At 45.7% G+C, this 24,723-nt stretch overlaps 1 protein-coding gene across 5 annotated transcripts in view; it reads left to right on the forward strand.

Annotated features, from left to right (window-relative positions):
- Positions 1 to 24,723, forward strand: part of LOC311584428 (protein SPO16 homolog) — a 100,574-nt gene that overhangs the window by 28,969 nt on the left and 46,882 nt on the right. For 2 of the 5 annotated variants that reach the window (XM_084758728.1, XM_084758729.1), the window contains exons 6-16: positions 3,703 to 3,783; positions 4,731 to 4,827; positions 7,754 to 7,842; positions 9,212 to 9,314; positions 12,767 to 12,949; positions 13,612 to 13,788; positions 14,556 to 14,685; positions 16,864 to 16,925; positions 19,771 to 20,437; positions 21,014 to 21,101; positions 21,448 to 21,587. In XM_084758728.1, coding sequence (XP_084614854.1) covers positions 3,703 to 3,783; positions 4,731 to 4,827; positions 7,754 to 7,842; positions 9,212 to 9,314; positions 12,767 to 12,949; positions 13,612 to 13,788; positions 14,556 to 14,685; positions 16,864 to 16,925; positions 19,771 to 20,437; positions 21,014 to 21,101; positions 21,448 to 21,587 — 1,817 coding nt within the window. The remainder of the gene's footprint in view (positions 1 to 3,702; positions 3,784 to 4,730; positions 4,828 to 7,753; positions 7,843 to 9,211; positions 9,315 to 12,766; positions 12,950 to 13,611; positions 13,789 to 14,555; positions 14,686 to 16,863; positions 16,926 to 19,770; positions 20,438 to 21,013; positions 21,102 to 21,447; positions 21,588 to 24,723) is intronic. The other 3 variants (XM_084758730.1, XM_084758731.1, XM_084758732.1) reach the window with 2 other exon arrangements.

Raw genomic sequence — 24,723 nt, forward strand, 5'->3', positions numbered from 1 at the left:
GAGGCAGCATCTTCAGCAAATGCTGCTGGTCAGCCTGGATAGCTTTGTGTAAAAGAATGCAAATAGATCCATATTTATCATCCTACTCAAAACCTGCTCCGACAGCCAGAGCCCTCCAAATCAGACGAGACATCCTGAATCTGATAGAGAAGACAGTGGGGAATAGGCTTGAAAGTGTTGGCCCAGCAAAGGACTGAACAGTCTCGAGAGCACAGGCAGTGAAACCAGGAACAAATGGGGCCTCATGAGACTTAAAGCACAGGACACTGTCTTTTGAGGAAAGAGACAACCTACAGACCAGGAGAAGATATTTACCAGTTAGGCACTGGACAGGAAGTTAGGACTTAGAATATACAAAGAGCTCGAAAATACTAAATACCAAGAAAACAAATAACCCAATTTTAAAATGGGGTATAGAGCTAAAGAGGGCTCTTAAAAGACAAATCACAAAAGGCCTTTAAAAATGTTCAACATCCCAAACCCACCAGGAAAACACAAACTAAAACCACACAGGTTTCATTTTACCACACTCAGAATGGGCAACAAATGACAGCTCATGCCAGCAAGCAGTTGGGGTCAAAGGGACACTTAACCATTTTGCTACCGGCAGTGAAAACTTGTCAGCCACTCTGGAAATCAGTGTGGTGTTTCCTCAAAAAGCTGAAAACAAACCCACCGAGAGATCCAGCTATACAGCTCTTGGACTCTGCATCTTACCACAGAGGCGCTTGCTCACCCTCATTCATTGCTGCTCTGCTCACAATTGCCAGGAATTGAAACAGCCCAGGTGCCCATCAAGTAATGAATGGGTAACGACTATACGGTACTCCGTGGGATATTATTCAGCTGTTAGAATGAAATTTGCAGGTAAATGGATGGAGCCAGAAACAATCATCCTGAGAGAGGAACCCGGACCCAGAAAGACAAGTATCCTGTCTTCTCTTAGGTGCGGATGCCATCATTTATGCTTTAGATATGTGTGCCTCACTTAGAGTACCACAGAGGTTAGGCAGCTAGTGAGGGACCAGGGGAAAGGAAGGGACCAGGGGCAAAGGAAGGGACCAGGGGGAAAGGAAGGGTCCAAGGGGACATGGAATATTGTGTTATAAAGAGATAACATGGAAATTAGAACAAGAGGACTAAAGGGGCGGCAGACAGGAGAAGGCAGACAGGAGGAGAAGGCAGAAGCAGAATATAGGAGGTCTAGCTAACACTAAAGGCCTTTTAAAAAGCCAAATGAAGTTAGGTGTAGTAGCGCACACCTTTAATCCCAGCACTCAGGACACAGAGGCAAGTAGATCACTGTGAGTTTGAGGCCAGCCTGGTCTACAAAGCAAGTCCATGACAGCCAAGGCTACACAGAGAGACCCTGTCTCAAAAAACCAAAGGAAGCCAAATGAAAGCCTGTTATAGAAGCCTCTGTCTCTGTCTCTGTACCTGTCTGTCTGTCTGTCTGTCTGTCTGTCTGTCTGTCTGTCTCTCTCTCTCTCTCTCTCTCTCTCTCTCTCTCTCTCTGTGTGTGTGTGTGTGTGTGTGTGTGTGTGTGTAAGACTTACCATATAACGAGGAAGACAATGTCCCAGCTACATATTATATGATATCAAACAAAAGCCCCAGCACTGCGAATGGGATGCATCTTTTTTGAGTCTTTCGCCAAATAAGTCCCTTAGGTCTCTCCAAGAGGTTAAAGGGTATTTATCGCCAGGGTTATTGGTTGCCCACCACAACTCAACAGTAAGACTCTATTGCTGAAGACGCTGCCTACTCATAGCATAGAACATGGAAAAATCCAGCTAGTAGTCAGCTGGAAGCTTCGTCTCCGCTGGCTACTTTCTTAGCCTCACCCAGCTGTGACCCTTGGAAACTACAGTGACGTCCTGCCTGAGAGACAGCCCACCAGTGCAGTAGCGTCATGAGTGGGAGGGGAGTAGCCAACCACTTTTCCATTTTAGCCTAAGGCCCGCTCCATGAGGTGGGACCCATACCTGGTATTTATTGTTAGTGTTACCTGAGACCCAACAGGTACTGGGGCCTAAGAGAAAAGCCCTCTGCTACCGTTGTGCTCAGCTAACACAGCAGTGAGATGACTCCTGTGACATTCTGCCACACTTACATATGAGCCTCATTGAGAGGCTTATTCTTGCAGTAGGTGCTAATTTATAGAGACACACGACTGGACAGTGTGCCGAGAGTGAGAGACCTTGGCGTGGCTCGGCCCTGAAGAGGATGTCCTTACCACCTCTCTCCTCAGGGCTCAGAGATCGGAGCAGAAGCGAGTGGCATAGAAAGAGTGTAAGAGCCAGAGGTAGTGTGAGATTTTAAGGAAACAGCATTTCCCAGACACACAGAATAGACCCAGCGACCATGACAGCAGGAGGCACACAAGCTCAAGCCAGACAAAGCCCCAGCATGAAGGAGGTGGGGTGGGCTGGGACAGGTAACTGCCGGAAGAGGGAAAATCAGTTTCCTTCAAGGGAGTGACACTGAGTGTATTAGCCACGCTCCAGGGCAGGCCCGTGCACAGGGGCCCTTGTCCAGCATTGATCGCTCCGTGTTTCTTAGTGGCTTTTTCCTTTTATGGCTTTTGTTGTTTTAAGAGAAAAAGAACATGAAATGGAGTGGATCTGGGAGGAGTCGGGGGACAAGTCAGAATACGATAGAAATAAAATTATACTGCATGAAATTCTCAAAGAATAAGAGGACCTTTAGCCTGGCACGACGGCGCACGCCTGTTACCTCAGCACTCAGGAGGCAGAGGCAGGTGGATCTCTGAGGCCAGTTCTGGTCCACAGAGTCTAGGACAGCCAAGGCTATAGAGAAACCCTGTCTTGAAAAAAAGAGAAGGGGCTGGAGAGATGGCTCAGTGGTTAAGAGCACTGCTTGCTCTTCCAAAGGACCCGGGTTCAATTCCCAGCACCCCACATGGCAGTTCACAACTGTCTGTAACTCCAAGACCTGACACTTTCACACCAATGCACATAGATTAAAAAACTAAATAAAATATTAAAAAAAATAAAAATAAAAAAATTAAAAAAAGAAAAAAAAAGAAAAAAGAGAAAAGACAGACAGGAAGGAAGGAAGGAAGGAAGGAAGGAAGAGACTTTAAAACATGTAACATTTGACACATAAAAATCCATAGCTGCTAGGTATAATGTGTATGAATGTTTTGCACACAAACACACACACACACACACACACACACACACACACACACACACACGTGCTCCAGTAGAACAGGGAAACACACACCATGTATGTGTCCTACAGAGGTCAGAAGACGATGTTGGTTCCCCTAGAACTGGAGCTAAGGTTGTGAGCTGCCATGTGGATGCTAGGAACTGCGCCAGGCCCTCTGTGAGAGTAACAGGTGCCTTAACCACCGAGCCAACTCTCCAGCCCTTGTCTTAGTTTTTTGGTTCAGTTTATTTTTGATTTCCCTATGTGGCCCTGGCTGATCAAAAGCTCACTACCTAGACAAAGCCGCTGAACTCAAGAGACCTCCTGGCCTTTTCCTCCTAAGTTCTGTGTTTAAAGGTGTCCGCCACCATGCCCAGTCCGGCTGTTGATTTTAAATTAATGAAATATGACGTTATTTGAAGAATAAAGGTTAGAACTTCAAGTTTATGGGAAAATTAGAGAATACTATTGAGAGTAATTAAACCTTAACTGTTTCTGGATTTGAGAGTTGTTTTCTTCTTGCAGCATAACCCATGTAGAAATGGATGTTATGATGCATTTTATATATGGAGGGACTTTGGATTTTCCAGACAAAGCTAATGTTGGGTATGTATTACTTTTTTAGTAAGTTTAAATATAAAAGGTATGTGGGTTCTGTTTTGTTGAACTATTTTGCAAAGAGTCGATGAAGTAGAAGCTTTGCTTTTATTGTCTATTTTGCTGTATTTTGGTTATGTTTGGAATATCTAAAAACATAAGTATGAGGCTGGAAAGATGGCTCAGTGGTTTAGAGTACTTGTTGCTCCTCCAGTGGAGCCAGGGCCAGGTCTTAGTACCCACATGGAGAATTAAGCCATCTGCAACCCCAGTTCCAGAAAGGCCTGTGCCCTCCTCTGGCCTCCATGGGCCTCGTCAGGCATGTGGCATGCAGACATATATACAGGCAAGACACTCATACATAAAATAACTCTTTTTTTTCGAGACAGGGTTTCTCTGTGTAGCCTTGGCTGCCCTGGACTCACTTTGTAGACCAGGCTGGCCTCAAACTCACAGCCATCCGCCTGCCTCTGCCTCCCAAGTGCTGGGATTACAGGTGTGCGCCACTGCACCTGGCTCCACAAAAGAACTTAAAAAAAGAAATTACAGATGAGACCTGATAGGCTGTGGACAGACGGTGGCGGAGGAGGACCCCCCCTGCCAGAGATCTCGGGGAGGGGAAGAGGGAGGGAGGGAACAGGAAGATGAGAGGGAGGGGATTACAGCCGGGTGTAATATGAATAAGTTGTGATAAAATTAAAAAGTTTACAATGTTTAGAGCTCTTTCCTTTGTTCTGTGTTGCTGAGGTGTGAGGGGAATTTGAGGCATCTCCAAAGTCTTCCTCCCTGCTTGCCATGAAGCAAATGCCATGTTAGTACTGACAGCTATGACCTGTGTATGTAAAACAAAAGGTTAGAGTTATAAATCAGATTTTTTTTCTGGACATACTAAGAAATCATATATTATGCATTGATTTTACTTTCGAGAATTACCAATTAATATCTGTTTGTTTTAGTCAGATGCTGCACATGGCTGATATGTACGGGCTGGAAGGGTTAAGAGAAGTGGCAATCTACGTTTTAAGAAGAGATTACTGTAACTTCTTTCAGAAGGTAACCGTTCGTTCTAACAACTCACCAGCTATCATGTATTAGGCTTTAAACTGTGAATGCAGCCATGCTTTAAAATGTCACAGTTAAATAATAAGCACTCCTGTCGAGAAATAACACAGAATATGCTTACAAAAATCAGAAATTAACTGTTCATTTTAAGAAAAGCCAAATCATATGGGAATTTACTGGCAGTGTATAGAGAATCCTGTATAAATCAAAGAGAAAGTACAGCCAGGACTCACGCCGGGTTTGACAGTAAGAGGAAGGAAGCTGTTGCTCTCTCCACATCTCCACGAACCCCACAGAGCCTTTGCTGGGTCTCTGTTGGACCCTGGCCCAAAATGTTGGACCCCGGGGGTCTAATTTGGGAAAGGGGTCGCCACGAGAGACCACTCAAGTCACACCAGCTGAGATGTATAGGTATAGGTAAAATTTATTACTGACACGTCAAAGGTCCCAATTGTTGATGTGTCAGGGTTCCTCAGCACTCGGGAGGCGAAGGACCCCGAGTAGCTGTTACAGGCTAGTTTTAAAGGCAAAAACCGCAAAGCAGGTGAGGTTGCTTATCACTGGAAACCATATGGACATTAGGACATCTGGCCTGAGGGAACCTCTTGTGAGGACATCTGATATGTGCAAATTTGCATGTAACTGTTCTGGGAATTAGGGTGGAACTCTTGAGGTCAGCAGTTCCAGAACTGGGAGAAGTTCTCAGGCCACTGGGCAAGCAAGGCTGGACAAGCAAACAAGCATCCTACATTTTATAATTTTACAGTTTCTCATCTCCTTATACCATGTCTGAGCTCGTCCCTGGTTCGGGGCACGGCCCTCTTCTGGTGGAGTTGGGACATTTCTTGGTTGGCACACATTTACTGTCTAAAGAAAGATTCTATACTGTGCATTTCAAACCCACTTTGTACATCATCCTTAAAGTCATCATTTCTTTAATATGCTTTGCGAAAGTAAGTTAATTCAGGGTTTATGTCGTGCTAACTGCAGCTAGCAGATGAGTGTTGGTTTTTCTGGGCTGTTCGGTGTGAGCTAAGGCACAGGAAAAGCACCCCTCCTTGGCAAAAAGAAGGCTCTTTGGGAACATGAAGTGCTGCACGGCTCTCTCTCCTCGGGGAGTCCACACTTGCATGGCTGCCTCTCTCTCTGAGACGGCCAGAGTAGGAAAAGGCCAGGGAAAGCAATGAAAGTTACAAAGAGCTTCTAGTGCTAGTGAGGGCAAGTACAAAGGAGCCATGGGTGAGGCAGGGTTTGCAGGCCAGGGGATCCCGGTGGCTTTGATATGTGTCTGTCTAATAGAGACCAGGGACCCCCAACCTTGAGCCTGGGGGTGGAGTGTTGGCTGTGTCACAGGTGGCAGAGGCAGTTACATGGGTTTCTGAGGAATGCTGAGCGGAAGCCTTAGTGCCTCCCAAGCATTCCTCCTGTCTACCACGCTGTCATGCTGGGACACAGTCAGGTGTCGTCGGGTCCCAGCCCGCGGGAAAAATCAAATCAGGGTTCACCTGAAAGAGGGAGTGGGGATTGAAAGTAGGCTACAGAGACGCGAGAAATAACGAATCAAGTCAGGACATTTCTGATCAAGATTCCTCTTTAATGCGGCCGAGTGAGACTTTATATAGTAAGGTCAATAGGATCTATTCTGACCCCTCTCTCCCTAGCTCCCACGGCAAGAAGAACGCAATAGCCTGAATCGCTCCCTGTGGAACTTCCTAGTTCTCTGAGTAGTTTCCTGTAAGAACTTCCTTGATCCTCTGGGTGGTTCCAAGTTAGGATTTCCCTACTTCTTTCAAAAGTAAATAGTCCAAGGATAGCCTAGAACACAAGACCTTGTGGTGAGGTAAAAGTCAGCAACTTGAAGGTCACAGCATACAACCTAAGCACAGGATTTCTGACATGGCAGAATTTGGCATGGGTTCCCACAGTCAGGGGCATGTCTTTTGGGGGGGTTGGAGTTTGGGCCTTGGTGCTTGGGAATCAGGCCTTTCAGATTGGAGCTCAGGTTTCCACTGCCCGGTTTCGGGGCTAACTCTACCAGGTGTGTCTATGCATACAGTTCACTCACCCCATCCCCAGTGGAGAGCATCCTGTGGGTGACTGAGGCCTCCCTAAACATCTGTGTACTGGTTTTTGCATGGAAAGGGTGTTTGTTTGTTTGTTTTTAAGAAAAAAATAGACACTAACTAGAATATGACTGCAAGTATATTTCTGCAGTAGTTAATTCCAGATAGAGAACTGAGTGTAGGAAGTGAACATGTTTTCAAAATGGATCGTATAAAATTAGCAATGATGCCTATTTTGATTAAAGGTCAAAAACAAAAAAACCCCTCATTCCCCCCACTACTCTGTCCTTTCTCCTCGCTCCAAGTAGTGCGCACTCTGCGTTTATGCCCTGCACCTCCTGTTAGGGCTGCGCGTCCCTTGCTGCCTCCTGCCCCTTACACCTCCTCATCCTTTCTTCAGTCTCCTTGCTATTTTAGTGTCCTACAGAAATACATGCGCGCACATACACACAGATGGGTATGAACTTAAAATTTCATCTGCATGTGAGAGAAAGCGTGTAATGCTTATCTTTCTGACTCTAGATCTCCAAAAAGTAAACTTTCAAATTTACCAAAATTTGAATTGTATGTATTTTATGGTGTAAGTACATAAATCAGATTTTATTTATAAAGATACTTTTCATCCTTTGGAAATTAAAAAGACAAATGTGAGCCAATCGGTGATGGCTCAGCCTTTATTCCCAGCACTTAGGAGGCAACGGCAGGAGGATCTCCCTGAGTTTGAGGCCAGCCTAGTCTACAGACTGAGTTCCAGGAAGCCAGGGCTACATAGAGGAACTCTGTCTCAGGAAAAACAAACAAACAAACAAACAACAACAAAAACAACTAACTGTGATGTTCTCTGTCACTTTTAGCCTGTTCCTAGAACGCTGGCATCGGTTCTAGAATGCCTTATTATTGCTCATTCAGTTGGAGTGGAAAGCCTTTTCACTGACTGCATGAAGTAAGTTATCTTACATATCGCTGTTGGTGGGGTGTCCTTTATGCATACGTGTGTTTAGTGTATGCTTTTGCTCACCAAAGTTTGTGGGCAATTTTAGTCTTGCTCTGTTTTTTTTTTTTTCAATACAGTTCAAATAGTTCTTAATGAGTTGCATCATTGAGAAGAACTGTGGATTTAGAGTTATTAAAATGTGTGGAGTCAGTTTCATTGAAGATGAACATAGCCATGTGAAAATGTACAAATAACCAACATGGGTTTAGGTACCTGTTCCTGTGTGCATGCCACACGCACAGGGCAAGGAGCACGGGCCTTCTAGGCGTCATGGCAGGCGAGGGAACAAACCACGTTCAGCCTGGCTTAGTTTGTCTGCATCAGACTTGGGGAGTCTGGCTCCATGAGGCTCGTTGTCAGCATATTTAAACACGATACTATCTGGAAAAGAGTTTCCAGGCAAGAGTCATTCAGGTTCCAGGTGCACAGTAAAGCTGAAGGTGGGACTACTTAGAAACCCCTCTACAAAGTGCATGTGACCATGAGGGCGGGCTGTACGCTAAAGGGTCCAGATCTGGTGTGGCCTCTGAGACAGCACAGAGGTCAGCAGGCTGTAAAGTCCATGTGACATCCCCCCTAAGCGTGGGTTCTGTTAATTGGGAGCTAGGGAAGGAGAGGCTGGGATAAACATTCTGGGGGATTTGGTGAGGTCTGCTGCCACAGAGAGCAAAACAGACACCAGGTCTTTAACAATATCCACTCCCAGATTTCTAGGTGGAAGCAGGTAGTTTATCTCCTCAACTGAGGAGGTGCCCTGTGTGGTTAAGAGTCCTGGTTTTTCCAGTGTTTGTCTGCGAGCATGACAGCCTCATGCTCACTATGCTTCCAGAAGGGAATATAACTAAGTCCATCTTGGAGCCCAATAAAACCAAGTCAGGGAGCCCAGTGGTGGCGCACACACCTTTAATCCCAGCACTCAGGAGGCAGAGGCAGGTGGATCTCTGTGACTTCTAGGACAGCCTGGTCTGCCAAGTGAGTCCAGGGCAGTCAGGGCTGTCTTGAAAACTAAAAGCAAAAACAAACAACAAAATAAAGTAAGGGTCAGGGACTGGAGAGATGGCTCAGAGGTTAAGAGTGCTGTCTGTTTTTCCAAAGGTCCTGAGTTCATTTCCCAGAAACCACGTGGTGGCTCACAACCATCTATAATGAGATCTGGTGCCCTCTTCTGACCTGCAGGTGTACAAGCAGGCTGAACACCTTACATAATAAATAAATCTTTAAAAAAAAAAAAAAGTAAGGGTCAGTTTATATGATTGAAAACAAATATTGATTTTCAAATGTTTTCATTACTCTAATTTGGATTATTTTATTTCAACAGCTGGATTATAAGCCATTTTGCAAGGTTTTGGTCAGAAAGAAGCTTTGCAAACGTACCTCCTGAGATTCAGAAAACTTGTCTCAATAGGCTGGTCCAGTCCTTGGTGAGTATAGTCTGGATGCTCTGTGTGTACATCAGAATGTTTGTTCCCTTCCGCCTGTGCAGTACTTACAGAGATTTGAGTGCAGAAGTCAAATGTTAATGTTTTTATAGAAACAAGATATACTGTGCTCTGCCTGCACATACACCTGCGGGCCAGAAGGGGGCATCAGATCTCAGTATAGATGGTTGTGAGCCACCATGTGGTTGCTGGGAATCCGGAGGAGCAGTCAGTGCCCTTAACCTCTGAGCCATCTCTCCAGCTCCATTTGTTAAAATTTTTAATTGGAATATAATTGCATCACTATCTGTTCCCTCCCTCCCTTGACCCCTCACATGTTTCCTTTTTCTTACAACTCCAATGTCCACTCCATCTCAAATTGGTGGCCTCTTTGATTATTGTAATGTGTACACACACAGATGCACACATGTGCACACACACATGTGTACACACGCAGTCACGCGCGCGCGCACATACACACACACACAGATGCATACGTGCATAAACACATAAGTGCGACCTGCTGAGTCCATTCAGTGTGGTTTGTAAATGTGGTTTCAGAGCTGACCCTTTTTTTAAAGAGGCTCATCCCCAGGAGATACTAATTCTCCTCCTCAGGGTTTAAGACTATTGACTCACATTTTAAAAGTTCTGTTGTTCACTGTAAAGTATTTGTAGGAGCAACAGAATCACAATCTGTACAGAGATCTCTTGATGAAAGGCCAGTTAACACAGCAGACTTCTTTTTCATCTTGTTTTAAGAACTCACCAATCTCCGCAGTCTTCATCAAACACCATCTTGATGACTTAGCAGCCGTCAGCATTGAGACAAGGTCCCCACCCAGCGAGGACCCTGACGCAGCAGTCTCAGTGCTCGGCAGCACTGCAGCAGCCAGGTCTTCATGGCGTGTGCACTTCTTTAATGTGGTGCCACTCGGTACCTCATAGGCTGCAGTGTGCTGTGACTTCACTAGGCTCCTGTTACTCTGTGGCTCGCTTTGTCATGGTGCTCACCCTGTGTGGAGCTCTGAGCTGCCTGCTCTTCTGGAGACCTGCCCTGCTTCTTTGTTTAGAACTTACTTCCTTGATTTTTTTTTTAAATCATTTTCCTTAACTCTCTTTCCATTAGACAACTTTGACTTTCTGTTGTGTTAGAAGACAGCCCACCTTTCCAGTGTTCGTACAGTGTAAGTGTCTCCTGATGGAGAGATTTGTCAGCGCGTCTAAGCTACTCTGTGACCCTCCCGTCTTCTTACGGTCACCTCTGTTTCTCTGTGCTCAGCGAGCCCCAGACATGTAGCAAAGCTAAAGGTCACTAGCGTTATGTTCCCAGAGCCTTGGAGCGGCGACGTGGTACCCTGGTTAAGGATGAGAATAGCGTGCTCTGACAGAGCACTTAGGCATTTACAGCATTCTTGTGTTACGGGCCTAACTCCTGAAATAATGAAAGGACCAGCCGTAGTGCTGCTGCCTGTCATCCCAACACTCTAGAGGCTGATGTAAAAGGAGAGTGAGTTCAGGGCTCTCCTGGGCTATATAGCAAGGTGTTGTCAACACACACACACACACACACACACACACACACACACACTAAAAGAGCTCTTTAGGTATTGAAATATGTACATTAAGTATAAAAGGCAGGGTGCAATGTGCCGTTTACATTAACTCCTTCGTTTGAATGAAGTAAAGGGAAAGTTACATATATGCGGCTCCATATACACAGAGGTCACTCGGGAAAGATGCAGAAAAATAATATTGGTTTGAAGATGAGTATCTGGGATAAGGGCAAGGAAACGTTTGTCTTAGTTTGGTTTTCTACTGCTACGATAAAACCATGGCCAAAAGCAACATGGGGAGGAAAGGGTTTATTTCGTTTTCACTTCGCGGTTACAGTTCATCACAGGGGCAGAGCCGGAGGGGTGCTGCTTCCTGGCTTGCTCCTCATGCCGTCTTCACCTCCTTCCTTTTACATCGAAGACCGTCTGCCCAGGGATGGCACTGCCTACAGTGAGATGGGCCTCCCCATGACACCTTATATTCATTTTAAATTTTGAATCATATTAACTTGAAATAAAATCTTGTGTTTGGTCCAGAAACATAGCATTTTTTCTTTGTACTCCATACTTCGGAGTATTTAACATTAAGTCAATGTGAGAAAATTCTGTATCATCTGCCATCACTTAAACATGTCCATATTTTAAATTTCCAGTAGATTCCAAGCTAAGCTATAAACTATACTCAGTTTTATTACCATTAAAGCATATATGTGCGTATATATAGTAAGCAGTTGGTAGCTATCTGCCAAGTTCATTTGCATCCCTGCATTTGACTGGCTCCTCCGTAGCGCCTGCAGTGGGGAAAACCAGGTTATTGCCTCCGTCTCAGTGAATGCAGTTACTTAGGAAGTCGTCACAGGAGCAAAGGAGAATCGTGCATTTAAAAACAACAAAATGAGAGTGGAGGCTTGGCTGGGCAGTCAGGGCACCAGCTGTTCTTCCCAAGGATCCAGTGCAACATGGCGGCTCACAGCCATCTGTGACTCCAGGGGTGTGTGTGTGTGTGTGCACGTGCACACGCATGTGTGTACACCTCTACACGTGTGTGCCTGGTGCCAGATCCCTTGGCACTGGCATTATGGATGTCCATGAACCCAAGCCCTTTGCGAGGGAGAAAGTGCTCTAACCACTGGACTACCTTTTCAGCCTAGCTGAGTATTTTTTATTCTCTTAAGACAATTGAGACATTTTACATTTCAATGAAGCACTGTTAAAAAGAGTAAAACTTTTAAGATTTTGATGCTCATATTAAAAACCTAATTGACCCAGTTCTGCAGGAGGCCCCACAGCACAGGGGGAGCAAAACCAGATGTCAAACATACACATGTTATGCTCGTACTTGAATAATTTTATCTGAATAAACAGCTTTAAAGGAAGGGATAAGTTCTCTGACACCCTGTCCAGAAAGAACATGGTGTCACATTCTGAGGGATCAGGGAAGACAGCGCCTTGGCCAGATTCTCAATAGCTCAGAGAATGCCCAACATCCACGCCGAGTATGCTGCCTTCTACTACATCAATAGCTCAGAGAATGCCCAACATCCACGCCACGCCGAGTACGCAGCCTTCCACTTCACTGCCGTCCAAGGAATCCATCTCACAACTGAACAGCTTAAAGCTGTAACCTGCTACTTCTAACATTAGTGTGGGCTGCCTGGCCGGCCCTTCTGCTGATACCGTCGAAGATGGCTCCTGTCACTAAAGGGGCTGGTGGCCGCGCTGCTCCTGGCCCATTCCACGTAGTCCTGTCTGTCATCGGTGTGACAGAGACAAGAGCGGCCAGCAGCTTTGTTCTTTGTAGGAAACATCCCAAGAAATCAAAAGGACTGGATTTGCTTACACAGTTGCTTTATGGCTGGTAATACCACCTAACTTTCCCAAATATTTGTAACATTCTAGAACCATAGGAATGCCGCTTTTCTTCTGATGGAGAGCGACAGGCTAATCGCGGGCTTACCCAGAGTGAGGTGGGCAGAGGCGGCCGTGGCGATGGCGTCCCAGCTCCAAGAAGAGTGTGTGGCATTTATTGTCGGGAACTTCCCTCAGATCATTGAGAGCGAAGGCTTTACTGTCCTCTTGCAGGTACGGTGTCTAGATTATGTGCCCTACTTAGTCCCGTCGTTGTGTGCTGATTTTAATTGCATAAGTGTTTTTTTAGAGTCAGGTTGCCTTTGATTAAATTATTCTGACTTGAGTAAATTCCACAGCAGATGGCATATTTGCAGCAGATTTGGAGCCGTGGTGGACGGATTCTTGCCTCAGATGAGAGAGCAGGAGGGACAGGCTTGAGTGTCCTGGCAAGGCGCAGTGTGACTCGGGCCAGCTCTCGCCCACAGTCACTGCGGCCACACTCTAGAGGCCCAAGTTGTAAAGATAATGGTTCTCGAAAACTCTATTTTCATCAGGAGCCATTGTCTCTAAAATCAGTCACTGAATAAAGTGGTAGGCTGTATCATTAGGGCTGTGTTAGCTCATGAAGACCCTGTGTGCGTACGTGTGTGCATGTATGTTTATGTATGCGTCTTTGTGTATGCATGCGTGTGTGCACATGCGTGTGTGCACATGCGTGTGCTTGGGTGCCTCTGTGTGTGTGTGGAAGGGGGAACACATGCCCGTACAGTCTTTCAGACAGAAAGGGTGACGACGTGTAGGCCCCGCGGCAGTTGGTGGCTGTGCGGCTGAGACTCTAGCACTCTGCGTGTCTAACATGCATCTCGTTAAATGTCAACTTCCGTGTTTTGTAGTCACAAGCAATGAGCAGCACAGCTCACCTGCTGGACAAAATTTTTAAAGCAATTGAAGACAATATTACCACTGAAAATAGCTGCACTCTTCTTATGGCTCTGGACACATTACTGAATTCTGAAAGAACAGAGGAAATGGTACAGACTTCATTCAAACAATGTGATACTGGAAATGGTGTAAGGTTTTAAGACACACATGCAGTGTAAATGTTGCACAGCCATGGAAGTTATGTACAGGACACCCTGGGGCTTGGTAGACTTCCTTATATAGATTTGTAATATTTACTAATAAAAAGGTTTTCAGTTGTGTTTGCCTTCATATTAGTTTTTTTTTTTTTTTATAAAAGTTTAGAATTTTGAAGTTTGGCTCCTTAACTTTAAGGACAACTTAGCAATATTATCTGGCACAATGTAACTTTGGTATTTTTCTCTGCTAATTACAGTAAACTTATATGTATAAAGTGTATATTTTAGTATTTTTAATCATTAGTGTATTTTATTTTATGGTATTAGTAATTCTTTTTTTTTTTCAAAATAAATATTATTTTAAATTAGGTTAACTTCAAAAAGAAAATTTAATATCATTATGACTTGTTTGCATTTTTATTCTATAAAAAATGATAAAAATATTTTGTTAAATGTATTATTATTACATAGAGTATTTGACCTTGTAATGTCCCAGTAGACATGAAAAGGTTGTGAAAGGTGTTCATATAAAAACCAATTGTTTTAAAATACTTAACGAGTAGCGTTTAGCTTCGTGCTCACTATAAAATTCCTTTAATGAGTAAGCCTTCATAAATAGCATGCACTCGATGATCTTAGAGCTGTAACTGATGACATCATTGATCTAGCTTAGGAGTAAGTAGATTCAGAAAGGAATAATGACTGGTTGCCATGACAACGCGGCTCTCACCAGCTGCTGATTTGTCGCTGGCACACAGGGCTTTACGTGCAAGATCCAAGCCGTGCGTGGTAAGCTGTGGACCTTCCTGGTTCAGTCTTTCTACGCTGTTCGTCACACGGTGAGCTGGAAACTGATGCGCACAGAGGACCAGCAGAAAATTCAGGCAGGTATGTTACCCTCCAAGTTTTCCTTCTCGTTCTGCGGTCTTTGTGAGGCAGAGCTTCTGGTGGCAGCTTGCTAGTTCATTAGTGTTTGCGAGCTTGTGTTCTGCGGTCGAGTGAGCGCTACCCAAAACTAAATGCTGTGCTGGGCGGCTTGGAAAAAAACGTACCTTATGTTCTGTTCTTAGAAAATGAAACTCCTTTCCTTTGTATGTATCATTTTAGTCCTCTATATATTAGCTGCAATATTCAAACTAGATTTACCTTTTTAAAAAATCCATATGAAGAGCTTAGAGTAAACTGACATGATCTGTGTAGTCAGACCACCAAACATACTTTCTCCCTTTGAAAATGCGTTTTACCTTTTCACAAGGACCTTCCCTTGTGGCTTTGCCGAGCTTAGATAGCTTTATTTCACAATTGATTGGTCAGGGCTGCAGTGTGCGCTGCTGCAGAGGGTCCCTCAGGAGCCGCACAGTGATCTCTGACATTTGCTAGGTGCTGTCTGAAACATTAGTGTTAAACAAAAGATGTGTGTCTATCAGAAAATGTGTGTTTTAAAGATATTGAAATGGAATTTTGAGGGTGTGGAGCTAAAATGGCTTCGTGACTATTTTTAGGTTAAAGCAGGTGCTTTGAGACAGCACTGCCGTGTTCAGCAGCTCTCCTTTCTTTTCTTTTTCCTTTTTTAACATTAAGCTAAAAGATTATATTTTATGGAGCAAACGTTTTAGTGCTATGAAACATGGAAGCCATGTGTGATAAATTATCTTAGCTATATTAAATTCTTATTAATGGTGAAACCTGCTTAATAAAGCACCTAGCTATAATTAAAGAACAGTTTTTGAAGATATTCCCTTTTCATGGAAGAAAAATCATCAAATCTTTAGCAATCGAACACTTTTTCCTTGTACTTTTCTATGCCAGTCTTCAGGCGCCAGCGTTTCCTTCTAAGTCTGCACTGGGAAGAAGCAGAGACCAGCACCCCGCAGCGGGCGCCCTCTGAGCTTGCTTCTGGGTGGGGGCAAACTTTGCTTTTCTCTTTTTTTTAGAGAATTTCACAACAAAGTTGGATTCAAGTGTTCTTTGGTCCATCATAGTACTAATTAAAAGTCCGTGTAAGTTTACACTTACTTATTTATGCATACCTAGACAAATTGTCAGTGGTAACGAAATTATCATATGAACTTTCCAGTGTGTTACGCAGCACCAGGGTCACGGTCTCAATAGTAAGTGTGTCGGACTGTAGTGAACCCGGACATGGGTGGCCACTGCTGTGAGTCGCCTCTGTTCCCACAGCCTCAGGTTTTTACTGAGTTACTGATCTGAGGAGACTTTGTATTAATTCCTGGATTATCATGCAGTCGTTTGATTGCTCCATCTCAGTGTTTGCTGTCTTGAGGTGGTGGCTCTGCCATGCAGCACTCATCCTATGGAACAGAGGTTGTAGAAGACGGTTGGTAGCTGTTTCGCTGGAAAAAAAAATGGAGAAATTATATGTGCAGATAAATTCCTCCTTCAAAGTAAACCGTCGAGCCCTGTAAACCTTGAAAACCTGAGCTGGGCTTTAGCCCTCAGGTCACAGTCCCTGTTTTTCTGGTGTCATTCCAGTTCTTGTTTCAAAAGTATAAGCATGAGTTTCCCAGTGATTCCCAGGTAAATGACTCGTAAAGTGGATTTCTACTTAGCTCCAGCAAGAGTGAGGTGAGTTGCAGGTTGTTTCTGCCTTATCTTCAGGGACCTGCATGGTTTTCTTCTCTCTCCACCATCCTATAATCGGTCTGTAATACTAGAAAATAGTTTTAATTTCAGCAGATAATTTCAGTTACTTACAGTAATTAGATATTTTTCTCTTATTACATTTATGTGTAAATATTATTTTTTTGAAATTTGAAAACTAAATGAAGCCAGCTATTTAAAAATTTATGACTTGTGAAAATTCTGAAGTTTTTAAAATAATGTACGTGATTTTACATTTTTATTTATTAATTTTAGGAACATAAACTTTTCGAACCAGAGAGTTAAGATTGAAGAATAGATTCTTTATTCTAAAATAAAGGTTTAATTGTTTTAAAATTTCTATCAAAAAGTAGTGTCTTCTCCTGGCATTCTATTTTTCTTGTACTTCTCTGATAATAATAATGTTTCTGATAAAAACCACTTGTTTTTTGTTTTGCTTTACAGCTGCGTTTGACAAAGGTGATGATCGAAGGCTCGGCAGGAAGCCTGTACTCACCAGCTCTCAGGTAAACTTCTGGCTTCAATGAGAAAGCTATTTAAATTTATTATTTTATGTCTCAAAATTAATTTTTTTAAATTAAAGCTATTTTTAAAAGAAAGACATTTTGAATCTTAAAAAATCAGCAGCATTTAATATACACATTTTTAAATGATGTCAATTTCTCATATTCATCTGGTATAGGAATTATGCCTTTCATTTCCTTGAAATATTTTTTTGGCAAATGACGCATTGGAGCTGTTCCAGTAAGCTAGCAATTGTTTAGACGTCTATGATCCAGTTTGGTGTCTGCTTTTAGTTAGCCAGCTTTGTCACAAGAGCAGGCTCGCTTGTTCCAGTTTTCTCTTTGTAAGTAAAGAAAGCAAGTTGTGTCAAAAGCACGGTGTGTTTTATTTTTAATTTATTTGGATTCTTTTTATATAATGTCAAAAGTAGTCAAGACCTTATAAACAGTAAGTAGGATGGTAACGGCCTGGGCTTGAGGCTATGGGGTGAGATACGTAAAAAGAGCCTTCCCGTGGATGCAGCACAGAGGCTCCAGAGATCCTTTGTCTAATAAAGTCATTTGATAATTATATTATAGCCTGAAATATATTTTCTTCCTTCCAAATGTTACTATACAGCTAATCGTGTAATCAATAAAATACATAAGAACAAAATTACATTAACCCATGTGTCTTCCACTGATAACGTGGGCTCATTCACTCAGTGTCGTAAGGTAGATGTAAGCACATACGGCCCTTGCACATGTGGGAGGGAACCCAGTTTCCTTCCCTATCGCCCGCTAGAGAGGAACTGCAGCTTCTGCACTCATGACATTGCTCTCGGCTTAAAGTGGGAGAGCTCAGGCCCTTAGTATCTCTGATGGGAAACTGGGACAATGGAGAGTTCGTCAGCAAACCTCCTGGAGTGTTTGACAGTCGGCTGCGTGTGCATCTTGTCCTGAGCCCGCATTCCACCCAGCATCTGAGACACTGAGGCTGAGCATCACCGCTGTGAAGACCACTTGGCTGCGTGTGCCAATGCAGCCTGCACTTCCAGCACTTGGGAAGTGGTGGGTCAAACCCAGCATGGGCTTTAAACAAGAAAAAAATAAAAACAAATGAAAGACACTTTTGAACCTCCTCACCTAAAATTCCCAGCTCTAAGAGTGTTGACCCCACTGGACTCCTTGTAGCCCTGCTGAGTGTGCTCCTGTTTGTTTCTATGTGCTTTTTTCTGGGAAGCCCACCCATGGTGTGCTAGGGACCCCCCCATGGTGTGCTGGGGACCCCCCCATGGTGTGCTGGGAACCCCCCATGGTGTGCTGGGAACCCCCCATGGTGTGCTGGGAACCCCCCATGGTGTGCTGGGGACCCCCCCATGGTGTGCTGGGGACCCACCCATGGTGTGCTGGGAACCCCCCATGGTGTGCTGGGAACCCCCCATGGTGTGCTGGGGACCCCCCCATGGTGTGCTGGGGACCCCCATGGTGTGCTGGGGACCCCCCATGGTGTGCTGGGCCTTGTCCTACCCAAGCCATGCACTGAGCTGCTTTCCCTTCCATACAACAAAATAGAACAAATTCTATTTGTTGCTGTTTGTTTTTAAAAATGGGAAGTGGGTACAAACAAAGCAAAATTGGCCAGGACCTGGTAATCGTTAGTGCTGGGTCTAGGTATGTGGTGGCTCTTCATGCTGCTGCCTCCTATGGGTACATCGGTGAGCTGGGCATGGTAGGGTACATCAGTAATCCAACACTAGCGATGTGAGGCAGGAGGATTGTGACTTCAAGGCCAATTAGATTACATAGCAAAACCTTGTCTCAACAGAGCTGTGAAGCGCCACTACCATAGGGCAGGTGTCAAACGAAAGTGCTCTCCTTCAGGAGGATTGCTCCTCTGTGGTGACCGCCCCAGATGGCAGTGCACTTACAGGAGTGTAATTAAACGCTGCAGATAGACGCCTAAGCTGCCTAGAAGTGCCTGTGTACCAAATAGTTTTCATGCTGTAGTGTATTTATCTAAAAAATACATAATTTGACCCACAGCATAATAGTTCAAAGCACACAAGGGTGCAATGAGCTAAGTGGGGTCAGCCTCAAGCATAAGGAGACCATCTCACGGCGAAGCTTGCTAAGTGTCAGTGTAAGAATAAAGATACTAGCCAGGCGTGGTGGCGCACGCCTTTAATCTGTCCTGGACTCGCTTTGTAGAGCAGGCTGGCCTTGAACTCACAAGATCTGCCTGACTTTGCCTCCTAAGTAGTGGGACTAAAGGCGTGCACCAGCGCGCCCGGCTATACCCAGTTTCTTATATGACAAGTGAAAGCAGCCACAGAAGACGTTCCGAGGGTTCCGTTATCAGGATGAAGGGCAGAGACAGGAAGGACCACTAGCATGGACCCTCCAGCGTCACTTATCAGGGCAGCCTGACTCTTGCCGATTAGTCTCCACTGTGACACCTGAATCAGATAAACATTTAATGCTGTATTTCAGATTTGATTAAGGCAATATAGTTAATAACCCAAAATTTTTATGAAAATGATAAACGATACCTCAAGTTTTGAGTGATCCTAAGTCACAATCAGAACGTCAGTGCTAGGCCTGTGTGGCTCCATGGGTACACACTTGCCAGTGTGATGTGACCTTCCCTGGTGTCATAGAGCATGCCTTCAGCCCCAGCTCTGGGAGGCGGAGGCAGGCCGAGCCCCACCAGCTGGTCTACAGAGTGGCTTCCCGGCCAGCTAGGGCTACATAGTGAGACCCTGTCTCACTAAGTAACGACAGAAACTCAAACCCAAGCTTTATTGAAACATGAAGTATTCCATGTCAAATATGTGTTGATTTATAGTTTTCTTCCTTCCTTCCTTAGCAAAGGAGACAAGGCTCCAATGTTGATGTTATAAAAGTAAAACCCTGGACGGAAAATAACAAAAACCTGTGTCGAGTGCGTCTCTCTACTAAGAAAATGAGAGCCGATGGATTAGGAGCATCTGGGCATACGTCAAGCGCCAGCAGAAACAGTACAAACAAAGCATCCAAGTCTGATGAGGCCACAAAAATGTCCAAGGTTACAAAGGAATTGAAAACTGGGGGCAAAAATGTTCCTGGCCTTAACTCTAAAACTGTAATAAAGCCCCAAACAGAAAACGGTGATAGCACAAAGTCAGAAGGTGTGTCACCCAGAGCTCCTGCGGGGAGACCTACAAGAGCAGCTGGACAGAAGGACAACATGCAAGGAGAAGGGGTCAGGAACCAGAACGGGGAGACCGCGGGGGCCAGGCCCAAGGTCCTCACCGCAAACCCGAGCATGCAACCCAGAGCCAGGCCTTTGAGAGCAGTGCCAGGGAAGGAGTCCGCATGCCCCGCCACGGTGGGACCCTCCAGTAGATCTACAAATTCCAGTATGGAGCTTTTGACTTCCACGAGCTGTGTGGATGAGCCAAAAGAAGACGGAACAGTAGGAGGCAAATGCTGCGATGCAACGCCATATGTCGGTGATCCTCCAGGACACGTGGTGAAAAACGGAGTAGCTGTAGGTGGGTTTTAGCATTCTTAGTTTGTGTACATGTGTGTGCGAGCAAGAGAGAGAGAGAGAGAGAGAGAGAGAGGGACCCATACATGCTAAACAGGCATTCTATTCCATCAACTCAACAGTCCAGAAAAATGGTGTTTTGTTTTGTTTTGTTTTGAGAAAGGGCCTCTCCACTTGCCCACGTTGGCCTCAGATTTGCTATGTAGCTCAGGGAACTCTGAACTTCTGCTTGTCTTCTCTGCCTCCCGGGGCCGATAGCTGTGCCCCGTCATGCCGTCATGAGGTGCTGGAGGTGCTGGAGGCTTGGCTAGGCTAGACAAGCACTTCTAAATAAGCTGTATGCCTAGCCCTAAAACCTTCATTTTTAGTAGCTCCTAATACTTAAAAGTTCCTAGATGATTTTGGCATGCTTTAGTTATTTTTTAAATGCTAAAATGTGTTTTTATGCCTGTGTCAAACTGAGCAAATATGGTCTCTCCCATGTTGGCACTTGATTTTTAGTGTCTAACCTGTATATTTATACAACTTATTACTATTTTTAATGTTCTCTTTCTCATGGCTGATACTTCTTACTTTATAGCAGTAAAATCTCGACCAGTTTCAAGAGTTACCAATGGAACATCCAATAGAAAAAACATTCATGACCAAGACACTAACATGAACAGCAGGTGGGCCTCTACTTTGTTCACCTGACTGTCTCTGCAAGCTGTTTATATACTAACTCCTAGCCAAATGTAGAATATTCTTCTTTGTTTAAATTAATTCATGAAATTGTAATTTTAAACTTTCACATTATATAAAAAGATGCAATGTAGTAAAAGCTTCTTAGCTATATTTAATGTGAAGTTATGATTAATCATATGTGATCTACTCTTTCAAAACTAGGTTCAGAAAGAATAGCTCTCTATTTCTTGACAAATTATGTGATGATACACGGTTGTGGTCGTACACAGGTGTTTGCAAGTTCATGTTTTACCGTATCACTATAATACTAAATGCAATCATTTTTCTTAGTGTAATAAAAAAAATGAGTGGCAAAGGACTTCCTGATTCTGCACCACAGACAACTGTGAAGAAAAGAGGGAGCACCAACGGATTCACAGCAGCTCAGCCGCGGACAAAGAGTGCACCACCAACCCTGGCTCAAACTCAAGGTAAGTCTGCAGTGACCAGGACGGTCTGGGTGTTGGTCCTGAGCTATAGCCCTGAGGGTTCTGGGTGTTGGTGCTGAGCTGTGACCCTGAGGGTTCTGGGTGTTGGTCCTGAGCTGTGACCCTCAGGGTTCTGGGTGTTGGTGCTGAGCTGTGACCCTGAGGGTTCTGGGTGTTGATCCTGAGCTGTGACCCTGAGGGTTCTGGGTGTTGGTCCTGAGCTGTGACCCTGAGGGCTCTGGGTGTTGGTCCTGAGCTGTGACCCTGAGGGTTCTGGCTGTTGATCCTGAACTGTGACCCTGAGGGTTCTGGGTGTTGATCCTGAGCTGTGACCCTGAGGGTTCTGGGTATTGGTCCTGAGCTGTGACCCTCAGGGTTCTGGGTGTTGGTGCTGAGCTGTGAGCCTCAGGGTTCTGGGTGTTGGTCCTGAGCTGTGACCCTCAGGGTTCTGGGTGTTGGTGCTGAGCTGTGAGCCTCAGGGTTCTGGGTGTTGGTCCTGAGCTGTGACCCTGAGGGTTCTGGGTGTTGGTCCTGAGCTGTGACCCTCAGGGTTCTGGGTGTTGGTGCTGAGCTGTGACCCTGAGGGTTCTGGGTGTTGGTGCTGAGCTGTGACCCTGAGGGTTCTGGGTGTTGATCCTGAGCTGTGACCCTCAGGGTTCTGGGTGTTGGTCCTGAGCTGTGACCCTCAGGGTTCTGGGTGTTGGTCCTGAGCTGTGACCCTCAGGGTTCTGGGTGTTGGTGCTGAGCTGTGAGCCTCAGGGTTCTGGGTGTTGGTCCTGAGCTGTGACCCTCAGGGTTCTGGGTGTTGGTGCTGAGCTGTGAGCCTCAGGGTTCTGGGTGTTGGTCCTGAGCTGTGACCCTGAGGGTTCTGGGTGTTGGTCCTGAGCTGTGACCCTCAGGGTTCTGGGTGTTGGTGCTGAGCTGTGACCCTGAGGGTTCTGGGTGTTGGTGCTGAGCTGTGACCCTGAGGGTTCTGGGTGTTGATCCTGAGCTGTGACCCTCAGGGTTCTGGGTGTTGGTGCTGAGCTGTGACCCTCAGGGTTCTGGGTGTTGGTCCTGAGCTGTGACCCTGAGGGTTCTGGGTGTTGGTCCTGAGCTGTGACCCTGAGGGTTCTGGGTGTTGATCCTGAGCTGTGACCCTGAGGGTTCTGGGTGTTGATCCTGAGCTGTGACCCTGAGGGTTCTGGGTGTTGGTCCTGAGCTGTGACCCTCAGGGTTCTGGGTGTTGATCCTGAGCTGTGAGCCTCAGGGTTCTGGGTGTTGGTCCTGAGCTGTGACCCTCAGGGTTCTGGGTGTTGGTCCTGAGTTGTGACCCTGAGGGTTCTGGGTGTTGGTCCTGAGCTGTGACCCTGAGGGTTCTGGGTGTTGATCCTGAGCTGTGACCCTGAGGGTTCTGGGTGTTGGTCCTGAGCTGTGACCCTGAGGGTTCTGGGTGTTGATCCTGAGCTGTGACCCTGAGGGTTCTGGGTATTGATCCTGAGCTGTGACCCTGAGGGTTCTGGGTGTTGGTGCTGAGCTGTGACCCTCAGGGTTCTGGGTGTTGGTCCTGAGCTGTGACCCTGAGGGTTCTGGGTATTGATCCTGAGCTGTGACCCTGAGGGTTCTGGGTGTTGGTGCTGAGCTGTGACCCTCAGGGTTCTGGGTGTTGGTCCTGAGCTGTGACCCTGAGGGTTCTGGGTGTTGATCCTGAGCTGTGACCCTGAGGGTTCTGGGTGTTGGTGCTGAGCTGTGACCCTGAGGGTTCTGGGTGTTGGTCCTGAGCTGTGACCCTGAGAGTTCTGGGTGTTGATCCTGAGCTGTGACCCTGAGGGTTCTGGGTGTTGGTGCTGAGCTGTGACCCTGAGGGTTCTGGGTGTTGGTCCTGAGCTGTGACCCTGAGGGTTCTGGGTATTGATCCTGAGCTGTGACCCTTAGGGTTCTGGGTGTTGGTCCTGAGCTGTGACCCTCAGGGTTCTGGGGTGTTGGTCCTGAGCTGTGACCCTGAGGGTTCTGGGTGTTGGTCCTGAGTTGTAACACTGGGTGTTCTGGGTGTTGTGAGAGCTTGACAATCAAAGTTTTGTCCAGACCTGCCAGTGTAGACAAGCAAAACAGAACATGCCTTTATTTACTGTGCATATGTCTTAGAATATTAAGGTAGGGTTTTATGGTTTTTAGATAGATACATTGGTGCTAGGAGATTCGTTTTGGTTTTCCTTACTTCATGGAGAGAAATTTAAAGGAGCTATTGACAGGTCTGCATTTCTGTTCCTTTTGTGTGGCTCGCCTAGGTGTTTGAAAGCCTCCTTGTTAACTAGAGGAAGTCTGCTTGTGAATCCAGCACGGCAGCTTCTCAGAGAGCAGCAGAAGCGGTGCAGCTGTGTGCGGGGAGGGAGGGCCTGCAGGACTGTCACCGAGCTGCTGTTCTCATTGTTCAAGAGAAGGAATACTGACTAGATTACATAATCTGCATGTAACAGCCTATTTTAAATATTACTTTCCGGCCTAGTGGCACATGCCTGGAGACCTTCCATTGGGAGGATAAAGGCGAAGTCATCCTTGATCAATATAGTGAGTTCAAGCCAGTCTGTGTTACATGAGACACTGTCTCAAAATAAATAGAGAGGGAAGAAAAGAAGGAAAGGAAGGAAGGGAAGGGGTGGGTGGGAGCCGAGGAAATGGCTCAGGACATAACGCTTAGGGCAAAGCCACGTGTGCTAGAATCTCATCACTGAGAGGCAGAAGTGGATGGGTGGATCCCTGAAGCTGGTGGTCAACCGGCCACCTGGCCTCATCAGTGAGGCCCAAGTCCTGCTGAGAGACTGGATCTGACAGAACAGAGTGCGCAGTTCCCGAGGAGTAACAACTGAGAATAGCCTCAGGCTTGCACACCTGCACGTGTGCACACACAGTCACACACAGCATGCACACACAGCCTCACATGCACACAAACTGAAAGTGACCTCAGGCTTGCACACCTGTGCGTGTGCACACACAGTCACACACAGCATGCACACACAGCCTCACATGCACACAAACTGAAAGTGACCTCAGGCTTGCACACCTGCGTGTGTGCACACACAGTCACACACAGCATGCACACACAGCCTCACATGCACACACACAGATTGACCTCTGGCATGCACACCTGCGCGTGTGCACA

The sequence above is a fragment of the Acomys minous genome (genome assembly GCF_964271855.1).
Source record: "Acomys minous genome assembly, chromosome: 15".
Lineage (NCBI taxonomy): Eukaryota > Metazoa > Chordata > Mammalia > Rodentia > Muridae > Acomys > Acomys minous.